Genomic DNA, 24,723 nt, shown 5'->3' on the forward strand with positions numbered 1-24,723 from the left:
GATTCACATTTGTTTGCCCTTCTAGCTTCATCTGTGAAATAGATTAAACATAGACTTCTTATTTATAAACCCACCTCCACAGAATTGGGTTTCTGCTGCCAAGTTATACAATTGCACCTATCATTTTGCCCATATATGGATATAGGACCCAAGCTGGTCTGGTCCCTGAGAATTTGGAATTTAGCTCCGGAAAAGAAAGCTCCATCTCTTTTTGTGACTGGAGCTGTTGTATGTACACCTGGAAGGAGCAGAGCTGGCATGCTTAAGGGCAGTGGCTGTGCTTACGGAGAAAGGCAGAGGTGATAGGAGAGAACTTTGTGGATCAGAGGCTTCCTGGTTTTAGTTGCTAGTCATTCCTAGGGGCTTTCTGGATTTCTGCTTTTGGGTCCTTTTAAGTATTAAAACAGCTTTACTTAGCTTTTTCAAAAGCACTTCCCTACTAGTTTAGCACTCCTCTGAACCCCCCTCAAGTACACCGGACTTTCAGCCCATCCCCTCCCCATAATGTAACCAGTGTTAAATGTTAAGACCTGGGAATCCACAGAGAATTATCTAGTGAAATTTGTGGCACTGACTACTGGCAAAGGGAGTCTCCAGACAGCTCACTTAGGTGAAAATGAAGTTTGTGTCGCCAGAAAGATTGTAAAAAATCAAGTCTAGTACATCTATGGTTGACAAGCCAACAGGACAGAGAACTTATGGCAATCCCATCTTAAGTTTAAAGTATTTGTACCCCCATCCTGGGGTCTGTCCCCACAACTGTCATCTCAGGGATAATTTTAAACGGCCCCAGATGTAGGAAATGTTACCTGTGAGCACTTCCCTACTGAATAAGTCAAACTGACTACTTCAGGAGTCAAGTCTAGTACAAAGGAGGGGAGTCATAAAAATGCTGGTCCTACCTGGAACCAACCCAAATGCCCATCAATGATAGACTGGACAGGGAAAATGTGGCACATATACACCACAGAGTATTACGCAGCCATCAAAAACGATGAGTTCGTGTCCTTTGTAGGGACATGGATGAACCTAGAAGCCATCATTCTCAGCAAACTGACACAGGAGCAGAAAATCAAACACCGCATGTTCTCACTCATAGGTGGGTGTTGAACAACGAGAACACATGGACACAGGGAGGGGAGCACTACACACTGGGCTGTGTGTGTGGGGGGGGGATAGGGGAGGGACAGTGGGGGGCTGGAGTTGGGGGGGATGGCATGGGGAGAAATGTCAGATATAGGTGATGAGGAGGAAGGCAGCAAATCACACTGCCATGTGTGTACCTATGCAACAATCTTCCATGTTCTTCACATGTACCCCAAAACCTAAAATGCAATAAAAAAATAAAAAAAAATGCTGGTCATATCATTTCCCTTATCCCCATCCAGCACAGATCACTATGTGGGTGATCAATTACATCTAAAGATTTTTTTTTTTCTAAATAGAAGATTTTATAATAGCTCCCTTACTTTGTCTACATCAGTATATACTGGATATGGTACTGAGGATTAAACTTAACATTGAGTTCATAAATTGCAGAACAGTGAGATACTGACATCATTTGGAGATTGTTGTCCATGATCCCAATGATATAGCAGTCCAGGCTATGGAAGGGCAAAGGAGTTTTCTGGCCAGTTAGTCATCTCATTATGTAATTATCAGCATCTACATGGGTAAAGTGATAAACTATTTCATGGAAATAAGAAAGTATTTTTCTGTTTGTTAAACCCTATTGGGTAGAGCACGAAATTGAATTCTATTGCAACATGAAATAAATGTAGATTATGTTTCTAAAATATGTTGTAATGTACAAAGGATAGAAGGCTTGGAAAAAGCTAACAATTTATCTTGTTCTCATTGGTGAAGCAGGGAATAATCTATTCTCATAATTTTTTTCTGATTATGAAACAAATGCTTACTGAAGAAAATGAGAAACAGAAAAGCATAAAGATAAAAATTATCCATAATTCTCATAACTTTTCTGATAGTTTTATAAAATTAGAAATGCTAGTGTGGCAAAGAATTTCTTTTTAAGACTTTCTATATTATAACTATGAAAATATCTTTGATCCAACTCAGATTAAACGAGTAAAATAGATCTTGAATACTTTGATCTCAAGTCTTGTTTATTCTTGAATAAAAACAATTCATGGTATTTTACACATTTATTCATGCAGGACAAAAATTTGTATACAATTAAGGCTAAAACTAAACTTTTTTTTTTTTTTAATCTAAAACATGCAACTAAGAGGACATGCTACTTCAATTTGCCAGTAAAAAAGGAAAGGAAATCATTTTGCCCAAATGAAATGATTTTTTAAATGATTGATTTGGCCTTGTGTTTTCCTGCCAGAGTTTTTACATTTGAACAAGAGCAGGAAATGTTTTCATCCTTAATCTTTCAACTTCAGCTTGTAGTACTGAAATCTGTTCAGCTTGTTGTTTTGAAATATTTGTTAACCTCTGCTGTTGCATCATGTTTTCATACCGTTCTTCGGCAATCTTTTCACAAGTCAGTTTAGACCCTATCCCAAAAATGAAGAAAGGAATTAGATTATTTATCAATACTTTCAAATACAGAAGCAGCATTCAGAATCAATTAAGCATGTAGAAGAAATGCTGGTAGCAAAAAGGCATATGCACTTGTACGTTCATTGCAGCACTATCAATAGCAAAGACAAAGAATCACCCTAGGTACACCATCAACAGTGGACTAGATAAAGAAAATGTGGTACATATACACCATGGGACACAGCCATTAAAAAAAGAATGAAATCATGTCCTTTGCAGCAACATGAATGCAGCTGGAGGCCATTATCCTAAGCAAATTAATACAGAACAGAAAACCAAATACCACATATTCTCACTTATAAATGGCAGATAAAGAGTGGCTACTTATGGACATAAAGATGGCAACAGGAAACACTTGGAGGCCAGGAGTGGTGGCTAATGCCTGTAATCCCAGCACTTTGGATAGCTGAGGTGGACGGATCACTTGACCTCAGGAGTTCGAGACCAGCCTGGCCAATGTGGCAAAACCCACTCTCTACAAAAAATACAAAAATTAGCCAGGTGTGGTGGTGAGGTGCCTGTGGTTCCAGGTACTTGGGGGTGCTGAGGTGGCAGGATCACATGAGTCCAGGAGGTGGAGGTTGCATTGAGCTGAGATCATGCCACTGTACTCCAGCGTGGGCAACACAGGGAGACCCTGTCTCAAAAAACTGAACAAAAAAAATCCCAAAACACTGGGGACTACTAGAAGGAGGAGGCAGGGAGGAAGGAAAGGCTGAAAAATTACTGGGTACCATGCTCAGTACTTGTGTAACAAGATCATTCCATACCCTAAACCTCAGCATCACACAATATACCCAAGTAGGCAGCAGTTATCACGTTCGCCTCACACAATATACCCAAGTAACAAACTTGTATATGTACTCTCTGAATCTAAAATAAAAGTTGACATTATTTTAAACAATTTTTTGAAAAGACATGGTGGTAGCTTTTTAACTATTGTATAGATTTTAGGATTACTGATTACTTTTTTTTTTTTTTTTGAGAAGAGTCTCACTTTGTCACCCAGGCTGGACTGCAGTGGCACCGTCTCGGCTCATTGTAACCTCTACCTCCCAGATTCAAGTGATTCTCCTGCCTGTATCCCAAGTAGCTGGGACTACAGGAGCATGCCACCATGCCCGGCTAATTTTTTTGTATTTTTGGTAGAGACAGGGTTTCACTGTGTTAGCCAGGATGGTCTTGATCTCCTGACCTCATGATCCACCAGCCTCGGCCTCCCAAATTGCTCGGATTACAGGCATGAGCCACCACACCTGGCCACTGATTACTTTTAAAGAAATCTATAGTTAAAGAAAAAAAAAAAATGCTTACCCATTGCATTACAGATGTCAGGGAAAACAACAAAAACAAAAACAAAACATGCTTACCCATTGCATTATAGATGTCAGGAAACAAAAAAAAAAAAAAACAAAAAAAACATGCTTACCCATTGCATTATAGATGTCAGGAAACAAACAAACAAACAAAAACAAAAAAAACATGCTTACCCATTGCATTACAGATGTCTTTTCTCTCTGAGACAGCTATCAACTCTTCTCGTAGATTGCAGCTTAGGGTATAATTTGCTATATCTTTTTGATTGCTGAACTTTCCAAGTTTTTTGAGTAGTTTCTTGCAGTTTTCCACATTCTTTTTGTGGGTCTGAAATTTTTGACACCCCACAAAATTAATTTTGAAAAATGTAAGTTATCCTATAAAAACATTATTCTTATATTTTAAATACACTATCATCATTAAGATAACATCTTACCACCATACCCATAGTTCCTAGCATAGTAGGGACTCAAGTTGTTTGTTCAAAGATAGATGGTATGTTAATACCAAATTTTAGAAAAAACATATAAATTCTTAAAATGAGAGAATATTTTAAAAGCTTGAGATTGCTTTGTTTCTATCTAATATATGCTACATAATAAAACTATGCATTTTTATTCAGTTATGATTAAATAAAATGTTTCCAATGCCGAGCAAAGACTACCAATACTCCTATTACATAAATCCTAACCTAATGTGAAATAGAAAATCCACTTACACTCAGATAGGTCCCCAGGGGTTAATTCTAATATTAAAGGAAGTGCTTAATTCTATTTCATTGGGTATGACTGCAAAGACACTACTTAGGGACTTCTAATTACCTCATAAGTACTAGTAAATGACCAAGATTTTCTTAGGACCTAAGTAAATTCATGATTTGAAACACTATTACTTTGCTCAAATGATTTACAACTGTTAGGATATAATAACCAATGCCTTTGAGACTTACCTTATCTAAAACAGCAATGGTTTGTTCCATTATTCCAATCTGAATACTAATCAGAGCCTCATAGTTTGGTTCATTTAGGAACTTTGAGATTAAAAAAAAAAAAAAAGTAAGGATATTTTTCTCTCTTTCAATAGGTAACTTTATAAAGATTGTTTTAGTTTTGAAAGTTACTGTTTTTCGTAAGTATCTATGTAAGTTAAGATTGATTTGGTTTAGGCCGGGCGTGGTGGCTCAAGACTGTAATCCCAGCACTTTGGGAGGCCAAGGCGGGTGGATCACGAGGTCAAGAGATCGAGACCATCCTGGTCAACATGGTGAAACCCCGTCTCTACTAAAAATACAGAAAATTAGCTGGGCATGGTGGTGCATGCCTGTAATCCCAGCTACTCAGGAGGCTGAGTCAGGAGAATTGCCTGAACCCAGAAGGTACAGGTTGCGGTGAGCCAAGATCATGCCATTGCACTCCAGCCTGGGTAACAAGAGCGAAACTCCATCCCAAAAAAAAAAAAAAAAAAAAAAAAGATTGATTTAGTTTGGTCGGGCTGCTGTGGCACATGCCTGTGATACCAGCACTTTGGGAGGCTGAGGAGGATGGATCACCTGAGGTCAGGAGTTTGAGACCAGCCTGACTAATAAGCCTCGTCTCTTCTAAAAAATAAAAAAATTAGCCGGGTATGGTGGTGCATGCCTGTAATCCCAGCTACTCGGGAGGCTGAGGCAGGAGAATCGCTTGAACCCGGGAGGTGGAGGTTACAGTGAGCCAAGATCATACCATTGCATTCCAGCCTAGGCAAAAAGAGCAAAATGCCATCTCGAAAAAGAAAAATCGATTTGGCTTTTGTGCCATAATATTTCCTTGTATTTAGTTATCAATACATTCATGTACACTAATTGTTACATCAAAGCACAAATTATTACAAATGCCTAGTTTATTTTCTCATTCATTCATTCATTTATTCAACTCACCAAACATTTAATTGTTCCACTTGAGCATCACACTAACAAAGTCCTAGTTAAAGACACTGAGGGAGATACAAAGATAAATAACATGTCCTAGTCTTTGTGGGAAAATGATCATATAGATATGATTGGCTGCCAGAAGACATGTAGAATGTTGTGCTAATTCAAAGGTGGTTTGTGATGAGATGGAATTTCTCCAGGCTAGGGAAATCAAGAAAGGTTTTATGAAGGAGTGGGTGGTATTTAAACTAGATCTTGAAAAGTAGATTTGGGATGTATAAAAAAGCAAACTAAGAAGAGAAGCTGCTAGGAGGTGAAAAGTATACAAATGGGGCATGGCTTGGAATCCACAGAACTTAGATTAGTTTTTAGAAGGGATTGCTGAAATTAGAAAAACAGAGGACATCATCCAGGGAGAGGTATGGAAAAAAACACAAACATAGCTAAGGCAAAAATCTTGAAGAACTGCTATATTGAAGTGTAAAAGGCAAAAGAGAATCCAGTGAAAGAGGCAGAGTGGTATGACATGTTGGAAGAAAAATTAATTTAGGTTGAAGAAAGCCAAAGGAATGGGAAATTAAGATGGTTAAATGCTACAGAGAATTGAAGGATGGTAATGACTGGGAAAAGGACCATTGGGTTTGACTGGAAATCCTTAGTGAGCTCTAAGTAAAATGATTCTACTGAATGGGTCATGAAGAAGTGGACGTAGAAAATGCAAACTACTGAAAGAAAAATAACTCACAGGGCCGGGCGTGGTGGCTCAAGCCTGTAATCCCAGCACTTTGGGAGGCCAAGGCGGGTGGATCACAAGGTCAAGAGATCGAGACCATCCTGGTCAACATGGTGAAACCCCGTCTCTACTAAAAATACAAAAAATTAGCTGGGCATGGTGGCACATGCCTGTAATCCCAGCTACTCAGGAGGCTGAGGCAGGAGAATTGCCTGAACCCAAGAGGCGGAGGTTGCGGTGAGCCGAGATCGCGCCATTGCACTCCAGCCTGGGTAACAAGAGCGAAACTCCGTCTCAAAAAAAAAAAAAAAAAAAAAAAAAAAGAAAAATAACTCACAAATACATTAGAAAACACTCCTGGCTTAGAATATGCTTGATATCATAGAGGCTTCTTATTAATACTGGTTAAATGAATGAATACACTAATGAATAAAATTAAAACTATGTAGGGGGGTAGGGAGAACTTACCTTTTGACGATCTCTTGAAAAAAATAGCATCTGAATATCCCAAGCCTTCTGATTTAGATCTTCCCTTTCCATCTCCATTTTCTTATGTTCCCACTCAATCTGAAATATTCTTTTGTGTACATCTTTACTTTCCATCATGCTAGCAATTTTCTTTTGTCCTTGAGTCTTTTAAAAAAAAGTACATTAGATATCCATGTAATATGATTCTGCATATAGAACATAGAATATTTGAGGCTGATTGCAAGTTTTAGAAAACATTTGGATCACAGAGATAATTCTATCTTCTTTTTGAGAAGCAGATATTAAAAAATGGCTTCTTAGGCAAAATATCACTATAAAGCATGACAGTCACTAAACAGATGAGATTATAAGATACATTTAAATAGCAATTTACTTTATACGTCAACAATTGGGCAGGAACTTTTTTGTCTCACCCAATCGACCAACCTGTGTGCTTTTTTATCCCTACTCATTGTCCTCCCACCTGATGCTGTGGATAAAGGACTATAGTTTAATGCAGCAAGGCACAGCAGTATCTGGTTGGCAGGAGGAAAAAAAGTTAAAAATGACACGTCAACACCTAGCTGTTTTGCACTTCACTTTGAATTGTCTACATAAAATTTAGGAATATTTTCATAAAATTGTTCATAGAGTGCTAATTGTGAAACCACTATGTCTCTAAAATAAATCTGTACAGGAATTCTATCAGTTAACATTTTACATTCTTCCTTGCTTTACTTTCAAGATAGCTTTTTGAAGTTCATGCCACCAGTCTATATTATCTGCTACTGTTTTTTGTTATTTTCGTCTTCTGATTATGGCTTATCTTTCAATTCCTTGGATTTCACATTTTCAGTGATTTTTTTCTCCATCTCACTTCAGCCTCCCAATTCCCATGGTCATATCCTTTGCCTTCACTAGCTCCAAAACCTGAAGTTCAAATATTTCTCTGGATCTTGAACTTCCTCAACTGGGGGAAATATTGCTCCACCAGAGAATATCTGGAAACATTTTTGGCTGATACAACTGGAGGCAGTTTGTTCTACACATCTAGTGGGTAGTGGCCAGGGATGTTGCTAACCATCAGGCACAGGACAGCCCCCACAACAAATAATCATCTGGCCTTGAATGTCAATTTTCCAAGGTTGAGAAACACTGCCTTAAAGCTATATCTCCTCTCTGGTTTCTTTTCAACCCATTTTTTGGTAAGACTTATTTATAGTCACTTTTTTAGGGGGGCAAGGGGATAGAGTCTTGCTCTGTGGCCAGGCTGGAGTGCAGTGGCACAATCTCAGCTCACTGCAACCTCCAACTCTCTGGTTCAAGCGATTCTCCTGCATCAGCCTCCCGAGTAACTGGGATTACAGGCACGTGCCATCATGCCCAACTAATTTTTGTATTTTTATTAGAGGTGAGGTTTCACCATGTTGGCCAGGATGGTCTTGATCTCCTTACCTTGTGATCTGCCCACCTTGGCCTCCCAAGATGCTGGGATTACAGGCGTGAGCCACTGCACCCAGCCTATAGTTACTATTTTTACTTCCTCATTTCATATTATTTCTTCAGCCATCACCAACTGAGTTCCTGCCCTAATCCTTCATCGAGACTACTGTTGTCAAGTAATTGACATGATGCATGAGTCCTCCCTCCTTGGAACTGTTTCTCTCACGGTTTCTAGGAGACCATATTTCCTACATATTGGCAGTTCCTCTTCAGTCTCCTTTCCTGATTTTTTCTCTGCTAGATCTTCCCGGAGTTGGACTTTGGGTACTGATCCAAACTCCCTTTTCTCTGTCTACCCACTTCCAAGGTGGTCTCAAGTAATTTCATGGCTTAAAGTACCTTTATGTAGATACCTATATTTAAGAATCCATATGTACTTATCTATATGTGAAGATAAGTACATATGGATTCTTAAATATAGGTATCTACATAAAGGTACTTTAAGCCATGAAATATATATGTGATATATAGATAAGTACATATGGATTCTTACATATAGGTATCTACATAAAGGTACTTTAAACCATGAAATATATATTTAATATATATATTATATATATATATAATATATATATATATATATATAAAACACTCCTAAATTTAGATCTCAGCCTTGAACTCTTGACTGTCCACTTGGTATTTCCACTGGGATGTTTTCTAGCATCTCAAATTTAATTTAAAGGTCAAATTCTTCACTCGATTTCTTCTGCCAGAGCTACCCCTCCCCATTCTCTCTCATGTCAGTTAATGATACCACCGTCTACTGAGTTGCTCTAGCCAACATTTTAGGAATTATAGTTGATCTCTCTCTCTCCTTACTTTACCTTTCACATTTAACCTGTCAGCAAATCCAATAATAAATGTTGCACCCACCATCAAAATGAGTAAAAGCTAGATAAACTGCAAAATCGTCATGGTGCTGAGGTAACAGAGCAATTAAATAGCCTGAAATCTAAGGAAACACAGGTGCAATTAAGGAAAAATGGGAGAAAGCACTGGGCAATTTGTGTAGCTCGTAGAAGGAAGTGATGCCTGGCACCATTAAGGAGGTTAAACATTCAGATAAAAATTTTAGCAAATTGCTAAAGGCTGAGTGTGAGCTAACATGAGGATACAGACCTCATGGCAGCCAGAGACAAAATGGGGTGTTCACATCCACTTGCAGACCCGTTTCTACAAACCTCCACCAGGTCTTCACCAGAAAGACAGGCAGCAGGGTGGGAAGCTGGAGAAAGTCTCCTTTGGTAGTACAGGCCTGGAGGACAGCAGTGGTCAATACTTCAGGAAAGGCACAAAACCCTGCCCAGATTCTTTCTCTTATGGAACCAAACCTTTAAGCCACTGAGAGAAGGGCAAGAAACCCTACCACTCCCAGGGCCAGAAAAGCAATTTCCTCTAGAGGCAAGTCGTGATAAATACATCATAGGAACCACAGTTAGGCACATTCTACAAAAAAAAAAACCTGACTATTTCTCTACAAAACTGTCAAAGTCATCAAAAACAAGAAAAACTGAGAAACGGTAACCATCTAGAAAGACATGACAAGGAAATAAAATGTATCCTGATGAGATCCTGGAACAGAAAAATGACCTTAAGTAAAAACTAAGAAAAAGTAAATTAAGTTTGTACTTTAGTTAATAATAATGTGTCAATATTAGGTCAAAGTTGTGACAAATGTACCATACTGATGGAAAATAATAAAAATACAGAAAACTGGATAAGGGGTATATGGGAATTCTCTGTACTATCTTTATAACTTTTCTAAAAAAAAATTTTTGGAAAGGGTAGATAACATGTATGAACAAATGGGAATTTCAGCAGAGGGATGGAAACTATAAGAGTTAAACAGAAATACTAAATATATGTCTGCCTATCTATTGATCTACCTATCAATCAACAATAATGTGGTAATGGATATTTTGCCTTCGATGGGTTCATAATCAGACTAGACACAGCATAAGAAAGAATGAATGAACTTAAATATAGGCCAATAGAAATTACCCAAACTGAAACACAAAGACAACAAAGAGTGAAAAACAATGAGTATAGAATATCTAAGAGATGTGGAACAGTATCAGACAATCTGACACGTGTGTAATTGGAATCCCAGTAGAAAAAGAGAGCGAACAGGGCAGAAGAAATATTCAGAGATAATCAATGAGAATTTTCCAAAGATAATGACAAATATCAAATCACAGATTGAAGCAGCTCAGAGAACCTCAAGAATCTCATGCACACATGTGCACACCACCCCCACCCCTGCCGCCTAGACACATTGTGTTCAAACTGCTGAAAGCCAAAGATAAAAATCTCAAAGGCAGACACATTAAATTCAGAAGACCAAAGATAAAAAATATAGCAAAAAACCTTATCAGAAACTATATAGATGTTCAAAAGAAAATTAACATCTTTAAAAGGAAAAGAGAGAGAGAACAAATGAACGAACCTGGCAACCCAGTGAATCTAGCAAACTATCTTTTAACAACGAAGGTGAATTTAAAACTTTTTCAGCTAAAGAAAAGAGAATTTATTACTAGCAGACTTGTACTTAAAGGAAGTTCATTAAGCAGAAGGTAAATGACACAAGATGGAAATCTGGATCTACACAATGAAATAAAGATCTTTTGAAATAGCAAAAATTAAGGTAAATAGAAAATACTTCATTTCACATTTTTATTATTCTAAAAGATAACTGTCTGAAGCAAAAATAATAGCAATATATATTTCTGTTTATAGCATCTGTAAAAGGAAAATGTATGAAATAGAACAAAATCCCCATACATTTAGAAATTAAATAACAAACTTTTAAATAACCCATGAGTCACACAGGAACTCACAAAAGAAATTTAAAAATATTTAAATGGAAAGAAAATTAAAACACAAAATATTAAAATTTGTAGAATATAAAGTAAAGCTTATAGGGAAATTTTTTTTAGGACTCAATTATACCTAAAGCTTATAGGAAATTTATAACACCAAATGTTAATATTAGAAAAAAAGTAAGGACTGAAATCAACTAACCAAACTTACCCAAGATTATCTTTGTGTGAATAGGTTGGGCCTAACAAAATGATGGCATACTAGAATGAACATTTAGCTCTGTGATCCTTCCTGAACCTTACAATTATGGAGGAAGGGCTGGGCGAGGTGGCTCACGCTTGTAATCCCAGCACCTTGGGAGGCTGGGGCAGGCAGATCGTGAGTCAGGAGTTCAAGACTAGCCTGGCCAATATGGTGAAACCCTGTCTTTACTGAAAATACAAAAAATTAGCCAGGCATTGGGGCTCACACCTGTAATCCCAGCTACTCGAGAGGCTGAGGCAGAACAACTGCTTGAGCCGGGAGGCGGAGGTTGCAGTGAGACTCTGTCTCCAAAAAAAAAAAAAAAGAATTATGGATGGAGGAGGGAGGAGCTTTTAAAAAATACTCATGCCTGGGGTGGAGGGTCTGGGCACATTTATCAAGTTCTTCAAGTGATTCTAATCTGCGGCCACCGTTAGGAAATCACTGACTTAACTGAACTAAAATTACTTATGAAAATGGGAGAATAATGAAAAACATTTGACAGGGCAGGCAATATGTTATGTTTTTTTAAAAAAAGTATAATTGGTCAGGTGCAGTGGCTCATGCCTGTAATTCCAGCACTTTGGCAGGCCAAAGCAGGAGGATTGCTTGAGCTCAGGAGTTCAAGATCACCCTGGGCAACATATTAAGACTGTTTTTGCCGAACCCGGTGGCTCAAGCCTGTAATCCCAGCACTTTGGGAGGCCAAGGTGGGTGGATCACGAGGTCAAGAGATCGAGACCAACCTGGTCAACATGGTGAAACCCCGTCTCTATTAAAAATACAAAAAATCAGCTGGGCATGGTGGCTCGTGCCTGTAATCCCAGCTACTCAGGAGGCTGAGGCAGGAGAATTGCCTGAACCCAGGAGGCGGAGGTTGCAGTGAGCCAAGATCGCGCCATTGCACTCCAGCCTGGGTAACAAGAGCAAAACTCCGTCTCAAAAAAACAAACAAAAAAAACAACTGTTTTTACAAAAAAAAAAAAAAAAAAAAAGAATTGTAAAACCATTAGTCGTGTGTAGTGGTGCGAACCTGTACTCCCAGCTACTCTCAGGGTGAAGGCGGGAGGATCTATTAAGCCCAGGGGTTAAGGCTGCAGTGAGCCATGATTGTGCCACTACACTCTAACCTGTGTAACAAAGCAAGACCTTGTCTTAAAAAAAAAAGTGTAATTACCCGAATCACAGAGTTCAAGTCTTCAATTATGTTCTTGTTGATGAGAATTGCATCAGCATACTCCAGTACTAGCTGGAAATTTTCCAGTTCTACTTGTCCTTGTTTAAGAAGAATTTGGATTGTCAAATTCAACTGGAATCTCACTTTCTCGTCCTGTAATCTAAAGTAAAATGGACTTCAAAGCAAGTAGTTGTAGTATATTTCAAATTTCATCTATTATCTGAGAATATAGAATTCAAATCAGCTTAAGGAAAACATGTCGAAGATTAGTGTGGAGAACATTTTTCTGATGATGAGCTTTCCTGGAGGTCTCTCTGAAACCTTTTCCTATTAATGTGAAATTATACCTGGGTTGCTCAAAGAATGGTATGGACAGAAATACATTTACTGACTTTTACTTTACAATTAAGAAAAGAGTATATAATTTTGACTATAATAAAAGTAAAGTAAAAATAAAGAAAATAGAGATGCTTTTAAATAACAAATCTGGCCAGGCACAGTGACGCATGCATATAATCCCAGCATTTTGGGAGGCCAAGGCAGGTGGATCATCTGAGGTCAGGCGTTCAAGATCAGCCTGGCCAACATGGTAAAACTCTGTCTCTACTAAAAATACAAAAATTAGCCAGGCATGGTGGCAGATGCCTGTAATCCCAGCTTCCTGGGAGGCGGAGGCACGAGAATCTCTTGAACCTGAGAGGCAGAGGTTGCAGTCAGCTGAGACTGTGCTCCTGCACTCCACCTTGGGTGACAGAGTGCGGCTCCATCTCAAAATAAATGAATAAACAATAAATAAATAAATAACAACTCTATTAAAATTCTGACCTTATTTATTGATTTCTTATACTGTATTAACAATATTTAATCTGTAATCTACTTAACAAATCTATTTCTAGGTAATTCATATCCTCTCTACAGCCTAAATCTAAAAATGATGTGTAACAATGAATTTGGGAACATCAGAGAAGTATTTATCAATGAGGCTATAAATATAGCCAAAAAATGAAGCAAGGACTTAAATATCTTAATCACTTAGTAAACAACAAGCTCCCCTAAAGAAAAAGATATTAGTTGGCTGGGTGTCTATATGAAAAGTTCTTAGACATCTGCTTGTTTCCACACAGTTAGCTAATATGGCTTGAGCCCCAAAATACTGACTGGAAGAAACAGGTTCTTTGTACTTTTATGTGGAACAGACAGAGTTAAAATAATATTAAGATTTTTCTAAAACTTGTTTATTTGTAATAAGAGCAATAAAACATGGGAAAGTTCCATCCTGAATCAATGTCTTATTCAAGAAAGTGCACTTTTTAAAATACAAATTTTAAAGCACAGTGCTGGAAGGGAGACAGCTTAAAGCAGTCAGTCAGTAGACATTCTCCCACAGTGATAACACAACCTGACTTAGCCCTACTTAGACTTTGAATAGGTGAACATGAAAGAAAGCTTTAAATTACAGGATGAGTTCATGGAACACTCTCTCAATCTCCTGTTGCACTTTTTCATCCTCCTCAACTCTCTTCCGGAGGAAAGCTGCCATTTCCAATAAGCCAGCTGCTTTCTGCTTTACCTAAAGGAACCAAGTCAGAAACATGTCAGGACACATGGAGCTTCAATTTTAGAGAAGATTCATCTTTTAATTTTTTAAATGTAAAAATCTTAATAGGTCTACCTTTCGAAGAAAGTAATAAAAATTTAAATTTAAGTGTCTGAAACTTACATGGGATATTCCATGAACAATTTGAAAAGCACAAATTTGCTTCTTGGTGAAAATCAACTATAAGTTCTCTTATATCTTATTTTTAAAATATGTTCTCATCACTTTAAGTGAAATTAGAACTACAGGTACTTTAACAAAAATATGCCAGCCAGATGTATGTGGGCACTAAATTTATGGAATTTGGGGGAGTGGTCAAGAAGCAACAAGAGGAAGGATTCTCTTTCCAAATAAACACACTCTCAAATTTTTACCTGTTGCTACCTTCTAGCAAAATTATAAAGTTGGTTCTGCTGAGTTAAATATAATTCTAATCTATGCAAAATGAGATAACCTACAACAACAGTGCTGTCCAAGAAAAATATAATGTGAGCCATAAATGTGAGTTACATGTATAATTTTAGATTTTACAGTAGCCACATTATAAAAAGTGAAATGAAAGAGATGAACTTAATTTTACTAATATATTTTATTTAATTCAATATACCCAGAATATTATCACTTCAACCTATAATCAATATAAAAATATTAATCAGACGTATTTCTTTTTGTTCATATTAAGCCTTCTAAATCTGTGTATGTTTTCCACTTACAGCACATCTCAATTATGACTGGCAATATTTATTTCAAGTGCATAATAACCACGTGAGACTAATGGCCACTATTTTGAACAGCGCCAGTCTAAAAGCAACAGGCCTACACTTAGCCTTCAATAGTACCAGGGTTAATACAGTATTTCATTATGTTCTTATTACTATGACCAAATACTACCCTAGCAGGGAAACCTAAATAATGAGCTTTTCTGGTTACACTGACCAATGTAAACTATGAATTTGATATTAACATACTAAAAATTAAATTAAGTTAAAATAGTATATACTTTCTGTTCATTTTCCACTTTTGCTCGTCTTGTCATGCAGAAATGATTCCAGACCAAAGGGTCCAAGCCTTCTGGCATATTACTAATACTGTCCAACTCATCCATGGCTTTCATTAACTGGGCAAAGGCATCCTTATTCAACTTGCCAGATCCTGGTCGTTCTCCGAAAGGGACAACACGAATTGTATCTGAGTGCATTTTCTGTTTGGGAATCCTGGTATCACCAAGAAAAGCCCATCAACATTTCACATTCTCATGAAAACATCAATGTTAAACAATTAGGCCCTTAGCACAGGCATAACATATTATATGGCTCTTTCCTTTGGCATTTGAGAGCTGGTGGGTGAGTTATTCCACAGATAAAGGCACCCACTTTGCCCTTCCTTCCACACTCTCCAGATTCTCAGATGTGACCTTGGCTAGACTATAAATGTCTCCAACTGCTGTCAGCACTGACAGCCAGCCATACCTGTGCTAGGACACATTTCCTTTCTGTGTACTATAAGCAGGCAAATAAATCTTTGGCTTCCCAAAGTGTTGGGATTACAGTGGTGAGACACTGCCTGGCCAACTCTCTTTTTATCTACATTAATAGATTCGTTTTGTTTCCCTGTACTTCAGCTGGGAAGTGAAGAAGGGTACAAAGATTTGCACAAGGCACTCACTATCAAGATGCTTTACAATACACTATGAGGTTGAAACTATATTATCATCCCCATTCTCTAGAAGAGGAAAGTCAGCCTCTGAGAGAAGCTCATGGTCCAAGGCTATAGGTCTGACAGGTGATGGAGTTAGAATTTAAAGTTAATTCTGTTTGACAAAAAAGCTTGTGCTTTTCCCACTGCTGCAGGAGGTCACACTTCTTTTTTCACAAGGAAAAGATATGTAATTGGGCTAATTATTGCTTACTCTTTTAAAAATAGGAAAACCAAGACAAGAGGCATATTCTAGGTTAAATTCCCTAGGTTGCCTGTAACCTGTCAGAGTTTGTATCTCAAACACAAATTAGCCTACATGTTGTGACAAACTCCATGATTTCTAAATTAAATTTGATTGAAAACTATGAAAATCTGCATTGATAATGGTGGAAATCAGTGAGTGCTACTTTCTTAGAACTCTTTTTAAATGGTTATTTTCAACCATTTATACTGGCATCTTCCAAACTTTGAGCACAAGCACATGAGATACTCTGAAGGAAAAGCAATTTATAGCAAAATAAGTTTGGAAAACACTGCTTACTCTGTTTCTTATACTTGGAGATCCAAAGGCCAATAACAAATTCTGCAGTTAAAAAAAAAAAAAGCTGCTTAACTTCCTTTTTTTAACCCAGTATTTTCCCCACACTTATTTAGTCCTGGAAGCCTATTACAAGTAGTTCTGATTTATACATCAAGAAACCTGTGTCTGTTCAAACACACCTTGGAAAAAACAGTTTTTAAATTTGTGTGGCATCTATGACATAAGAGGAACTTCCTTAATATATAAAGCAGAACCTACAATAGCACCATGCTTACATAGATCCTTAACTATTTTTAAATGACAAAAACAAATTATTATTCTCTACCTTAAAATATAGACATACTCTCAAAAAATACTGAATTATGATCAAAATCCTTAAACATCTCCACCTAAAAGATATTATATTGAATAATTCCATTTTTGGGAGAAAAAGGCTGAAATCTAGTAACACCCTTCTTTTTATTTTTTAAGACAAGGTTTCACCATGTTGGTCAGGCTGGTCTTGAACTCCTGACCTCAGGTGATCCGTCTGCTTTGGCCTCCAAAGTGCTTGGATTCCAAGCGTGAGCCACCATGCCCCGCCAACACTCTTCTTTATTTACAAACTTCTTTCTCAGAAACACAATGATGAAGGAGAAACAAACCTTGGTCGGCGTTTAAAAAGTTTGTAGAGAATGTCCACTTGATGACTGGGAATTTCAGCAAATTCCTTTTTAAAGCTGCGATCCATAACCTAAGAACAAACGCGTGATTTCGAGGATTACAACTTGGTTTGGAAACCTTTTATTTGTTAACAATATGCTTCAAAATACAGTTTGTAGCATTTTGGTTTTAAAAATTCATGAAACCTTGATTTATAAAGTTGTTAGATATTAACCATTCTCTGTGCAAAGATTTCTCAAATATTTGTTTTGAATAAGAAGCATCTAAGTGTATTAAAAATATTATATAAGACATCTTAGAGGTCATGTAGAAGTTTCCCCAAGAAGTTTCCTAAAATATATTTACCCCAAAAACATGAATGTTACCCTATTGTTTTCTATTCCATTCTGTCTTCTTTATGCTATTCCATCCTATTTTTTTCCATTATAAAACTGCTGGTCACAGCCTACTAAATTGATTTCATGGCCCAGTAATGGGGTCTGCAACCTAAAGTTTGAAAAGCCTTAAAGCCTAGATGATTGCCGTATATTTTGTTTAAGAGAAGGCTTAAACCAGAAAAGCTTGTAAAAATTCATTTTACACATGGATTTTCAAAAATATACAATGGCATAGAATGAAGTTCACCCATAACTGAGAATTAAGTGGGAGAAAAATCTGTGAGAAAATTATATTATATCCCCTTTAACCTTCCTCCAATCTAGGCAGCAACAACTCTACTGCACTGTCCAGTGAGTAAGACAATGACTCTCACTTTGTCTTCTGCCAGCAAGTTGTCATGGTGCTCCTTGTACACATCCAGATCTTCTCTAGATTTCCGGACAGCTTCTGAAGTCTGGCTCTATAACAGCATCAGGAATAGTTGATTGAAACTGCAGACTTTCCAGCAAAAACATAAATATTGGGAATACTAAAAAGAGCAAGAAATTTCCTAGTACAAGAGAAATATGTCTGTGAAGTATTCATTATAGATAACATTTATAGAAGAAAATAAAGAACACCCAGTCACTTGTTTCTAAATAGTCAGCTCTGTATGTGAGCATGTGTCTATGGAGCACACTGCATTCTTAGTAGGTCAGTGTGGAGGATGAAGTACATAGGCTTTGGGATCACTTGGACTGGGGTTCTGAGAGACTGAATATACATGTAGACAAGGGCCAGACCACATACAACATAACTCTGACGCACAACCTCTACAATCACCAGCTGGGACACTAAACCACAGCCTTTGTAAGGATTGACCTCAAACTTTCAGGGCTTGATTATAACCACCAGCTTCCATAATTTTGTCCGCATTTCCAACCTAGGACCATCCAGAGAAAGCCAAATACCAAACCAATCACATGGGTTTTCCCACTTCTAATTGGTTTGCCTCTAGTTTCCTCATGCCAACAACTTCCAATCACGTTACACCTGAAGTCCTGCCTTCTTTGCATTATAAAGCTTTCCCACTCCTTTCCTGCTTTTGAGTCTCTGCCAAAAAACTGACAGTGGATGAGTCCCTTGCTGTGCTAAGCTCAGAATAAACAGCCTTTGCTCATTTGCATTTGGATGGTCTTCAGTTATTCCCACAGTTCCAGCTGCTGCACTATTACACACTAGTGGCTGACTTAGGCATGTTACCCAGACTCTCTGAGATGGTATCCTCATCTGTGAAAGAAATCTAGTATGCTGCAGGGTTGTTATATGTAATGTTGTATCTAGAAGCTGCTTTGCATATGCTGTTTAACAGGCTCTTAGAAAAAAGTTAAGTTCATATGTTATTTATGTTACAAGTCACACATTCATAAATGCTCTTTATTAATACTACTAATAAAAGCTGACATCTGTTGAAACATATTTACGTGATAAGCATTTGGTATTCATTGTCTTTTTAATGAACCATATCTATCCATGCTCATATTTAGAGTTTTTCATAATACAACAGTTTTTCATTCTATAGGAGAGCCCATTGCTTACATCTTAGTAAATCTTAAGAGTGTCAAATGGTCCAGAAAGAGAAACATTCCCTAAAGAAGAGCCTGTAAACAGCTTAAAAGGTTATAGGCCTTGTACAAGGTCCCACACCCAGTGCTTTCAACCATGAAGCTGTATGGCGTCATTTTATAAACCACGCCATATGAAAGCTACACAGTTCTTTTGGCTAAATGACTGCAGATGCAGAATCCCATAACTTACACAGATTGGAATGGGTACTTTCATCTGGCCCTGGAGCAAAGTTCCAGACAGGGAGCCAAGGGATGCACATGGTTATGTGGGAATGGTGGAAAAAAAGGAAAGAAGGGTCTAGACACATGAGCTCTTGCTCACAAGGAGCATGTCTATCAGAAAATGTTTGTATTCAGATTTCAGACACTATACTTACTTTCTCCTGCTGCTTCCTTGTAAGGTAGTTGTTCAGAAATTTTTCTCTGGAGCTTAATTCTTCATCCAATAGTAAAGAAAATGCAAGATTATTTATTTTCAATTCCTCCTGTAGAAATATTTAAGAAAAAGTTTAGTGGAAATGATCAATATTTCTACCTGAGACAGTATTTTCTATAGACTTGGCATGAATCAAGCAAGTTTACGACATACAGGTAAGAGAAATATTTTAAAGAAAAAGGGAACATAGCTTATTGTAACAACTTTAGTTATTTTACCTTTTTCATCATTTCATTGTTAGGTAAATTACATATACAAAAAATACATAATATGAACATATTATTTAATGGGTTATTACAAAGGCAAACACCCTTGTTAGCATCACTCATTGCAAGACAGAGAACTTTGACTGCAGATGCTTCTTCCAGGAGTCCTCATCAAAATCTCAACCCCAGTACTAACCACTGTCTTAACTTTTATTATACACTGTGTTTCTTTGTAGTTTTATTACCCAGGGGTGTATACTGCTGTAGTTTAGATATTTGTCCCTTCCAAATCTCATGTTGAAACGTGATCCCCAGTGCTGTAGGTGGGGCCTAATAGGATGTGTTTCGGTCACTGGGCTGGATCCCTCATGAATAGATCAATGTCCGCCCTCAGGGATGAGTGAGTTTATACTCTATTAGTTCCCCTGAGAGCTGGTTGTTAAAGACAGCCTGGCACACCCTTGCAGCCTCTCTTGCTTCCTCTCTGGCCATGTGATTTCTGCACACACTAGCTCCCCTTCACCTTCTGCCATAAATGGAAGTGGCCTGAGGCTCACATCAGATGCTCAATCTTGTACCTTCTAGCCATCAAAATTATGAGCCAAATAAACCTCTTTTCTTTATAAATTATGCAGCCTCAGGTATTATTTGTAGCAACACAAAACAGACTAAGACAGAAACCTAGGCAATACAGCATAACTTATTCATAATTTTTTTTCATGTCTTTTAAATCTCTTTTTACTATCTGGATGATGAAATAATCTGTACAACAAACTCCTGTAACATGAGTTTAATTATATAACAAACCTGCACATGTACCTCTGAACTTAAAGGTTAAAAATAAATAAATCTCTTATAATCTTCATGTTTCCTTTCATTTCTTTCTTTTCCTCACAATTTATTTGTAATTATCAGCAGTGTCTGTAGTGTTGGATTGTCTGGTTTTAATGCCTGTATATTCATGGTGTAGTTTATTGAAGCTTCATCTTTTTTATTTCTTGAAAAATGGCAGCTGGGTCCAGAGGCCTGATCAAATCTAAGTTTGATAGTTTGATCCTTTTAACAAGACTATAGATGGTATTGTGTTCTTTGATCGGGAGATGTATATAATCTGATTTTCTTTCTGTGATGTCAGCAGCTATAGATACTCAATGCCCACGTTCATTAATCCATTGAAAGATGCAAAATAGTGAAAATCTGTTTTTAATTTCCCTTTTCACTTATTAATTGACATACTTTTATAAAGAGATGCTTCTCATCATCTACTATTTGGTTTCCCAGTGGTATACTTCAGTTTGTATAGGAAAGGCAGAATAAATACTTGATGCATTGTTCCCTTTATCAGTTTTTAGATAATGAATTTGTTGTCATCCTCTGAAAGTGACTGATTGGCACTTCTCTTTTTAAAATATCACAAATTCATAAATTTAAACAAATGTGATGGGTTTAATTAATTGCAACTACTAAAAGATAATAGTTGTCTCATTTAAGAGAAATGTTTTAAATTAGCTCCTGAACTATTTTGATATTACTGAGTAGTCTGATAGTTTCCTCATTATCTTGTATGACAAGGAGTTCTCAGCACACCTTTAAAAAATAACAATTTTGTTGAGATATAATTCACATACCATAAAATTCACCATTTACATTGTATAATTCAGTATGTTCTAGTATATTCACAGAGTTGTGTAACAATCACTACAATCCATTTTAGAACATTTCTTCCTTCCTCAAAAATCCTTTTTAGCAGTCATTTCCCATCTGCCCCTCTGTTACCTCCCAGAGGCCTCCTCCTCCCCACAAAAGCAACAACTTTCTAATTTCTGTCTTTGTAAGTTGCCTATTCTAGAAACTATGTGATTCCACATAAATAGAATTATATAATATGTGGCCTTTGTTGTCTGGTTTCTTTGACTTAGCAAGTTTTCAAGGTTCATCCATGTTGTACCATATATTAGCACATTCCTTTCTATTGTGGGATAATACTCCCTTGTATAGATACACCAAATTTAATCGCTTCTCGGCCTTTTGGCTAAGATCAAGTGTAGATACACCAAATTTTACTCATCCACTCTCAGCTGTTAAATATTTAGATTGTTTTCACCTTTTGGCTATGACTAATGCTACTGTTAGGCTGGAGTATTCATTTCCAATCTTCCCCCTCACTCCCAGTATATCCATATACCCACTCCCTTCCAGGCCAGTGATTACATTATTCCTACAGCTGGAGATAATTATCTCAATTAAGACAGATTTTTTTTCCACCTGATCTTTTGGGACATGAGGATTACTTTTCCTTCAACATATACTATGAACCGAGTCCTTTGCTATTTGCTGGAGATACAGGGATGAACAAGACAGACTTAGTCCCTACACTTATGGAATACATAGTCTTGAAAGCATTAAAAATAATCTCACATAAATTACAATTCAGTGGCAATAAATGGTAGAGAGGGAAAAAAATAAGAGTATGCAATAGGAAGGCATTAACCTCGTCCTAAGGAACAGATTTTTTTTTTTTTTTGAGGCGGAGTTTCGCTCTTGTTACCCAGGCTGGAGTGCAATGGCGCGATCTCGGCTCACCGCAACCTCTGCCTCCTGGGTTCAGGAAATTCTCCTGCCTCAGCCTCCTGAGTAGCTCAGATTACAGGCACACGCCACCATGCCCAGCTAATGTTTTGTATTTTTAGTAGAGACGGGGTTTCACCATGTTGACCAGGATGGTCTCGATCTCTCGACCTCGTGATCCACCCACCTCGGCCTCCCAAAGTGCTGGGATTACAGGCTTGAGCCACCGTGCCCGGCCAGGAACAGATTTTTGAGCTGGGATCTGAAGAATGAATATAGTTCAGGAAGTGAAGAAGTTGGTAAAGAGTATTACTGGCAGAGTTGGCAGAGGCATGAGGAGGTAGGGTATTGGGTGTGTTCAAGATGCTGAAAGAGGAAGTGTGGCAGGTAAAGGGGAAGGTGCACAAGTAGAAACTGGAGGGGGACCCAGAGCCCAGAACACACAAGATCTCAGCACCCGGTAAGGATGCTAATCTTTATCCTAAGAACTATGGAATGGCCCTGCAAGCTCCTTAAAAGTCACACGAGTAAAGCTTTTATTTACCTGGTTGGTAACCATCTCTGCCTTCACTCTCCTTTCAAAAAGTCTTTTCAAATGTTCATCAAAGGCCTGTGTGCTTTCTTGAATAGAGTTTTGAAGTTTCTTCAATTCTGCTTCTAATGACTAAAAGGAAGTCAATAGTAAAGTTAACATTTAGGAATATTAAAGACTCCTAGGAAGTGGTGCTTGTATTTCACCAAAAGGGAGGGGCAGGTGGAGGGCAGCTCTCGCAAGGTGTTCTAGGCCCTGTACCCTCTTCAATTAGAGATGCTCTACTTAGATTTGTTTAATATACTGTGTGTTGAGATTTTTGCTTAGAAAAGATTACTTTGGGAAAAAAAGATTAAAATTGCTGATCATGGCTAATGATACAGGCAGAAGTAGGCCTAAGAAAGCAAATTGCAGCAAATCTTTCCAGAAAATCCTCACTCTTTATATAGGACAGCAATTTCCAGATACATGATTTAGCCCTAAAAAAATTTTATTTTTTTCAAGCACTGGTCATTTTCATGGAATTATTTCTATTTTAAAGAAATAAGGGAATGTACATTTACATGTATTTATATATTTGTACTCTCTTGTTTTCTGTATGTTTTGTCTCTCCAAAAGGAAAAAGTTCCCTTGTTCTTTCTAAGAAATTACACCAGCACATAAGTGAAAAGCTATAAATTTATATTTTTAAAGAGAACAACATTAAAATGAGGTATAATTTTGATTTCACAACAGGGTGACTATAGTCAACAATCACTTACTGTACATTAAAAAAATACCTAAAGGAGTGTAACTGGATTGTTTGTCACCCAAAGGATAAATGCTTGTGCAGATGGATATCCCATTCTCCATGTTGTGATTATTTCATATTGTATGCCTGTATTAAAACATCTAATGTAGCCCACAAAAATATATACACTTACTTTGTACCCATAAAAACTAAAAATATAGAAAGTAAAAAATGTGTAAAAATACGAGGTATATTGTTATAAATCATTTTTACCTTTAAATGTTTGTAACTTTTTATTTTGATGTAACTTCAAACTTACAGAAAAGTTGTAAGAATAGTACAAAGAATTCCTATATACCTTTTTCAAAGTCACCAGTTGTAGACAGTCTACCCTATTTGCTTTATCATGTTATCTCTCTATTGCCCCACATATCTACTTTTCTTCTTACACTTTTCTAAACCATTTGAGAATAATTTGCAGACACTTGAAGACAGGCCACTTATTTTGCAGAATGTCATTCAGTTTAGGTTTATCTGATGTTTTCTCAATTGTACAGCCAGGTTATACATTTTTAGCAGGAACACTACTTAAGTCATGTTATGTCCTTTTCTGTCTACCCCATCAGGAGATACATGACGTTGGTTTGCTTTATCATCAGTGCTGTTAACTTGGGTCACTTGGTAAAATACTGTCTGCCACTTTCTCTATTGTAAAGTTCATTTTTTCCATCTGTGCTTTATGAATTTGTGGAAAGATAACTTGAGACTAGGTAAATATCTTGTTTCTCATCACACTTTTATTTACCAGCTTTAGCATCCATTGATAATTCTTATTCAAATTAATAATTACTATGATGGTAGTAAATAGTTTAAATATACAACAGTTTAAAGAGTTTAAAAAGGCAAGTTCTGTCTATGCCAGATTAATAAGAAAAGAGACTGATTCTGGGAGGATCATGAAGAAAGAGGTTTAGCAAAAATAATAGAGACATATGACGCCAGGAGAAAGACCATTCAAATAAAGCT

At 37.2% G+C, this 24,723-nt stretch overlaps 1 protein-coding gene across 11 annotated transcripts in view; it reads right to left on the bottom strand.

Moving 5' to 3' along the window:
- Positions 1-2,174: 2,174 nt before the first annotated feature.
- CFAP43 (cilia and flagella associated protein 43) overlaps positions 2,175-24,723 on the bottom strand; it is a 137,882-nt gene continuing 115,333 nt past the window's right edge. For 9 of the 11 annotated variants that reach the window (XM_074382844.1, XM_074382843.1, XM_074382845.1 and 6 more), the window contains 11 exons: positions 22,980-23,099; positions 19,603-19,710; positions 17,992-18,078; positions 17,222-17,310; positions 15,339-15,552; positions 14,199-14,311; positions 12,742-12,901; positions 6,999-7,163; positions 4,838-4,918; positions 4,062-4,215; positions 2,175-2,525 (listed from right to left, as the gene is read on the bottom strand). In XM_074382844.1, coding sequence (XP_074238945.1) covers positions 2,359-2,525; positions 4,062-4,215; positions 4,838-4,918; positions 6,999-7,163; positions 12,742-12,901; positions 14,199-14,311; positions 15,339-15,552; positions 17,222-17,310; positions 17,992-18,078; positions 19,603-19,710; positions 22,980-23,099 — 1,458 coding nt within the window. In that variant the 3' untranslated portion in view covers positions 2,175-2,358. The remainder of the gene's footprint in view (positions 2,526-4,061; positions 4,216-4,837; positions 4,919-6,998; positions 7,164-12,741; positions 12,902-14,198; positions 14,312-15,338; positions 15,553-17,221; positions 17,311-17,991; positions 18,079-19,602; positions 19,711-22,979; positions 23,100-24,723) is intronic. The other 2 variants (XM_074382837.1, XM_074382842.1) reach the window with 2 other exon arrangements.

The sequence above is a fragment of the Saimiri boliviensis genome, chromosome 12, assembly GCF_048565385.1.
Source record: "Saimiri boliviensis isolate mSaiBol1 chromosome 12, mSaiBol1.pri, whole genome shotgun sequence".
Lineage (NCBI taxonomy): Eukaryota > Metazoa > Chordata > Mammalia > Primates > Cebidae > Saimiri > Saimiri boliviensis.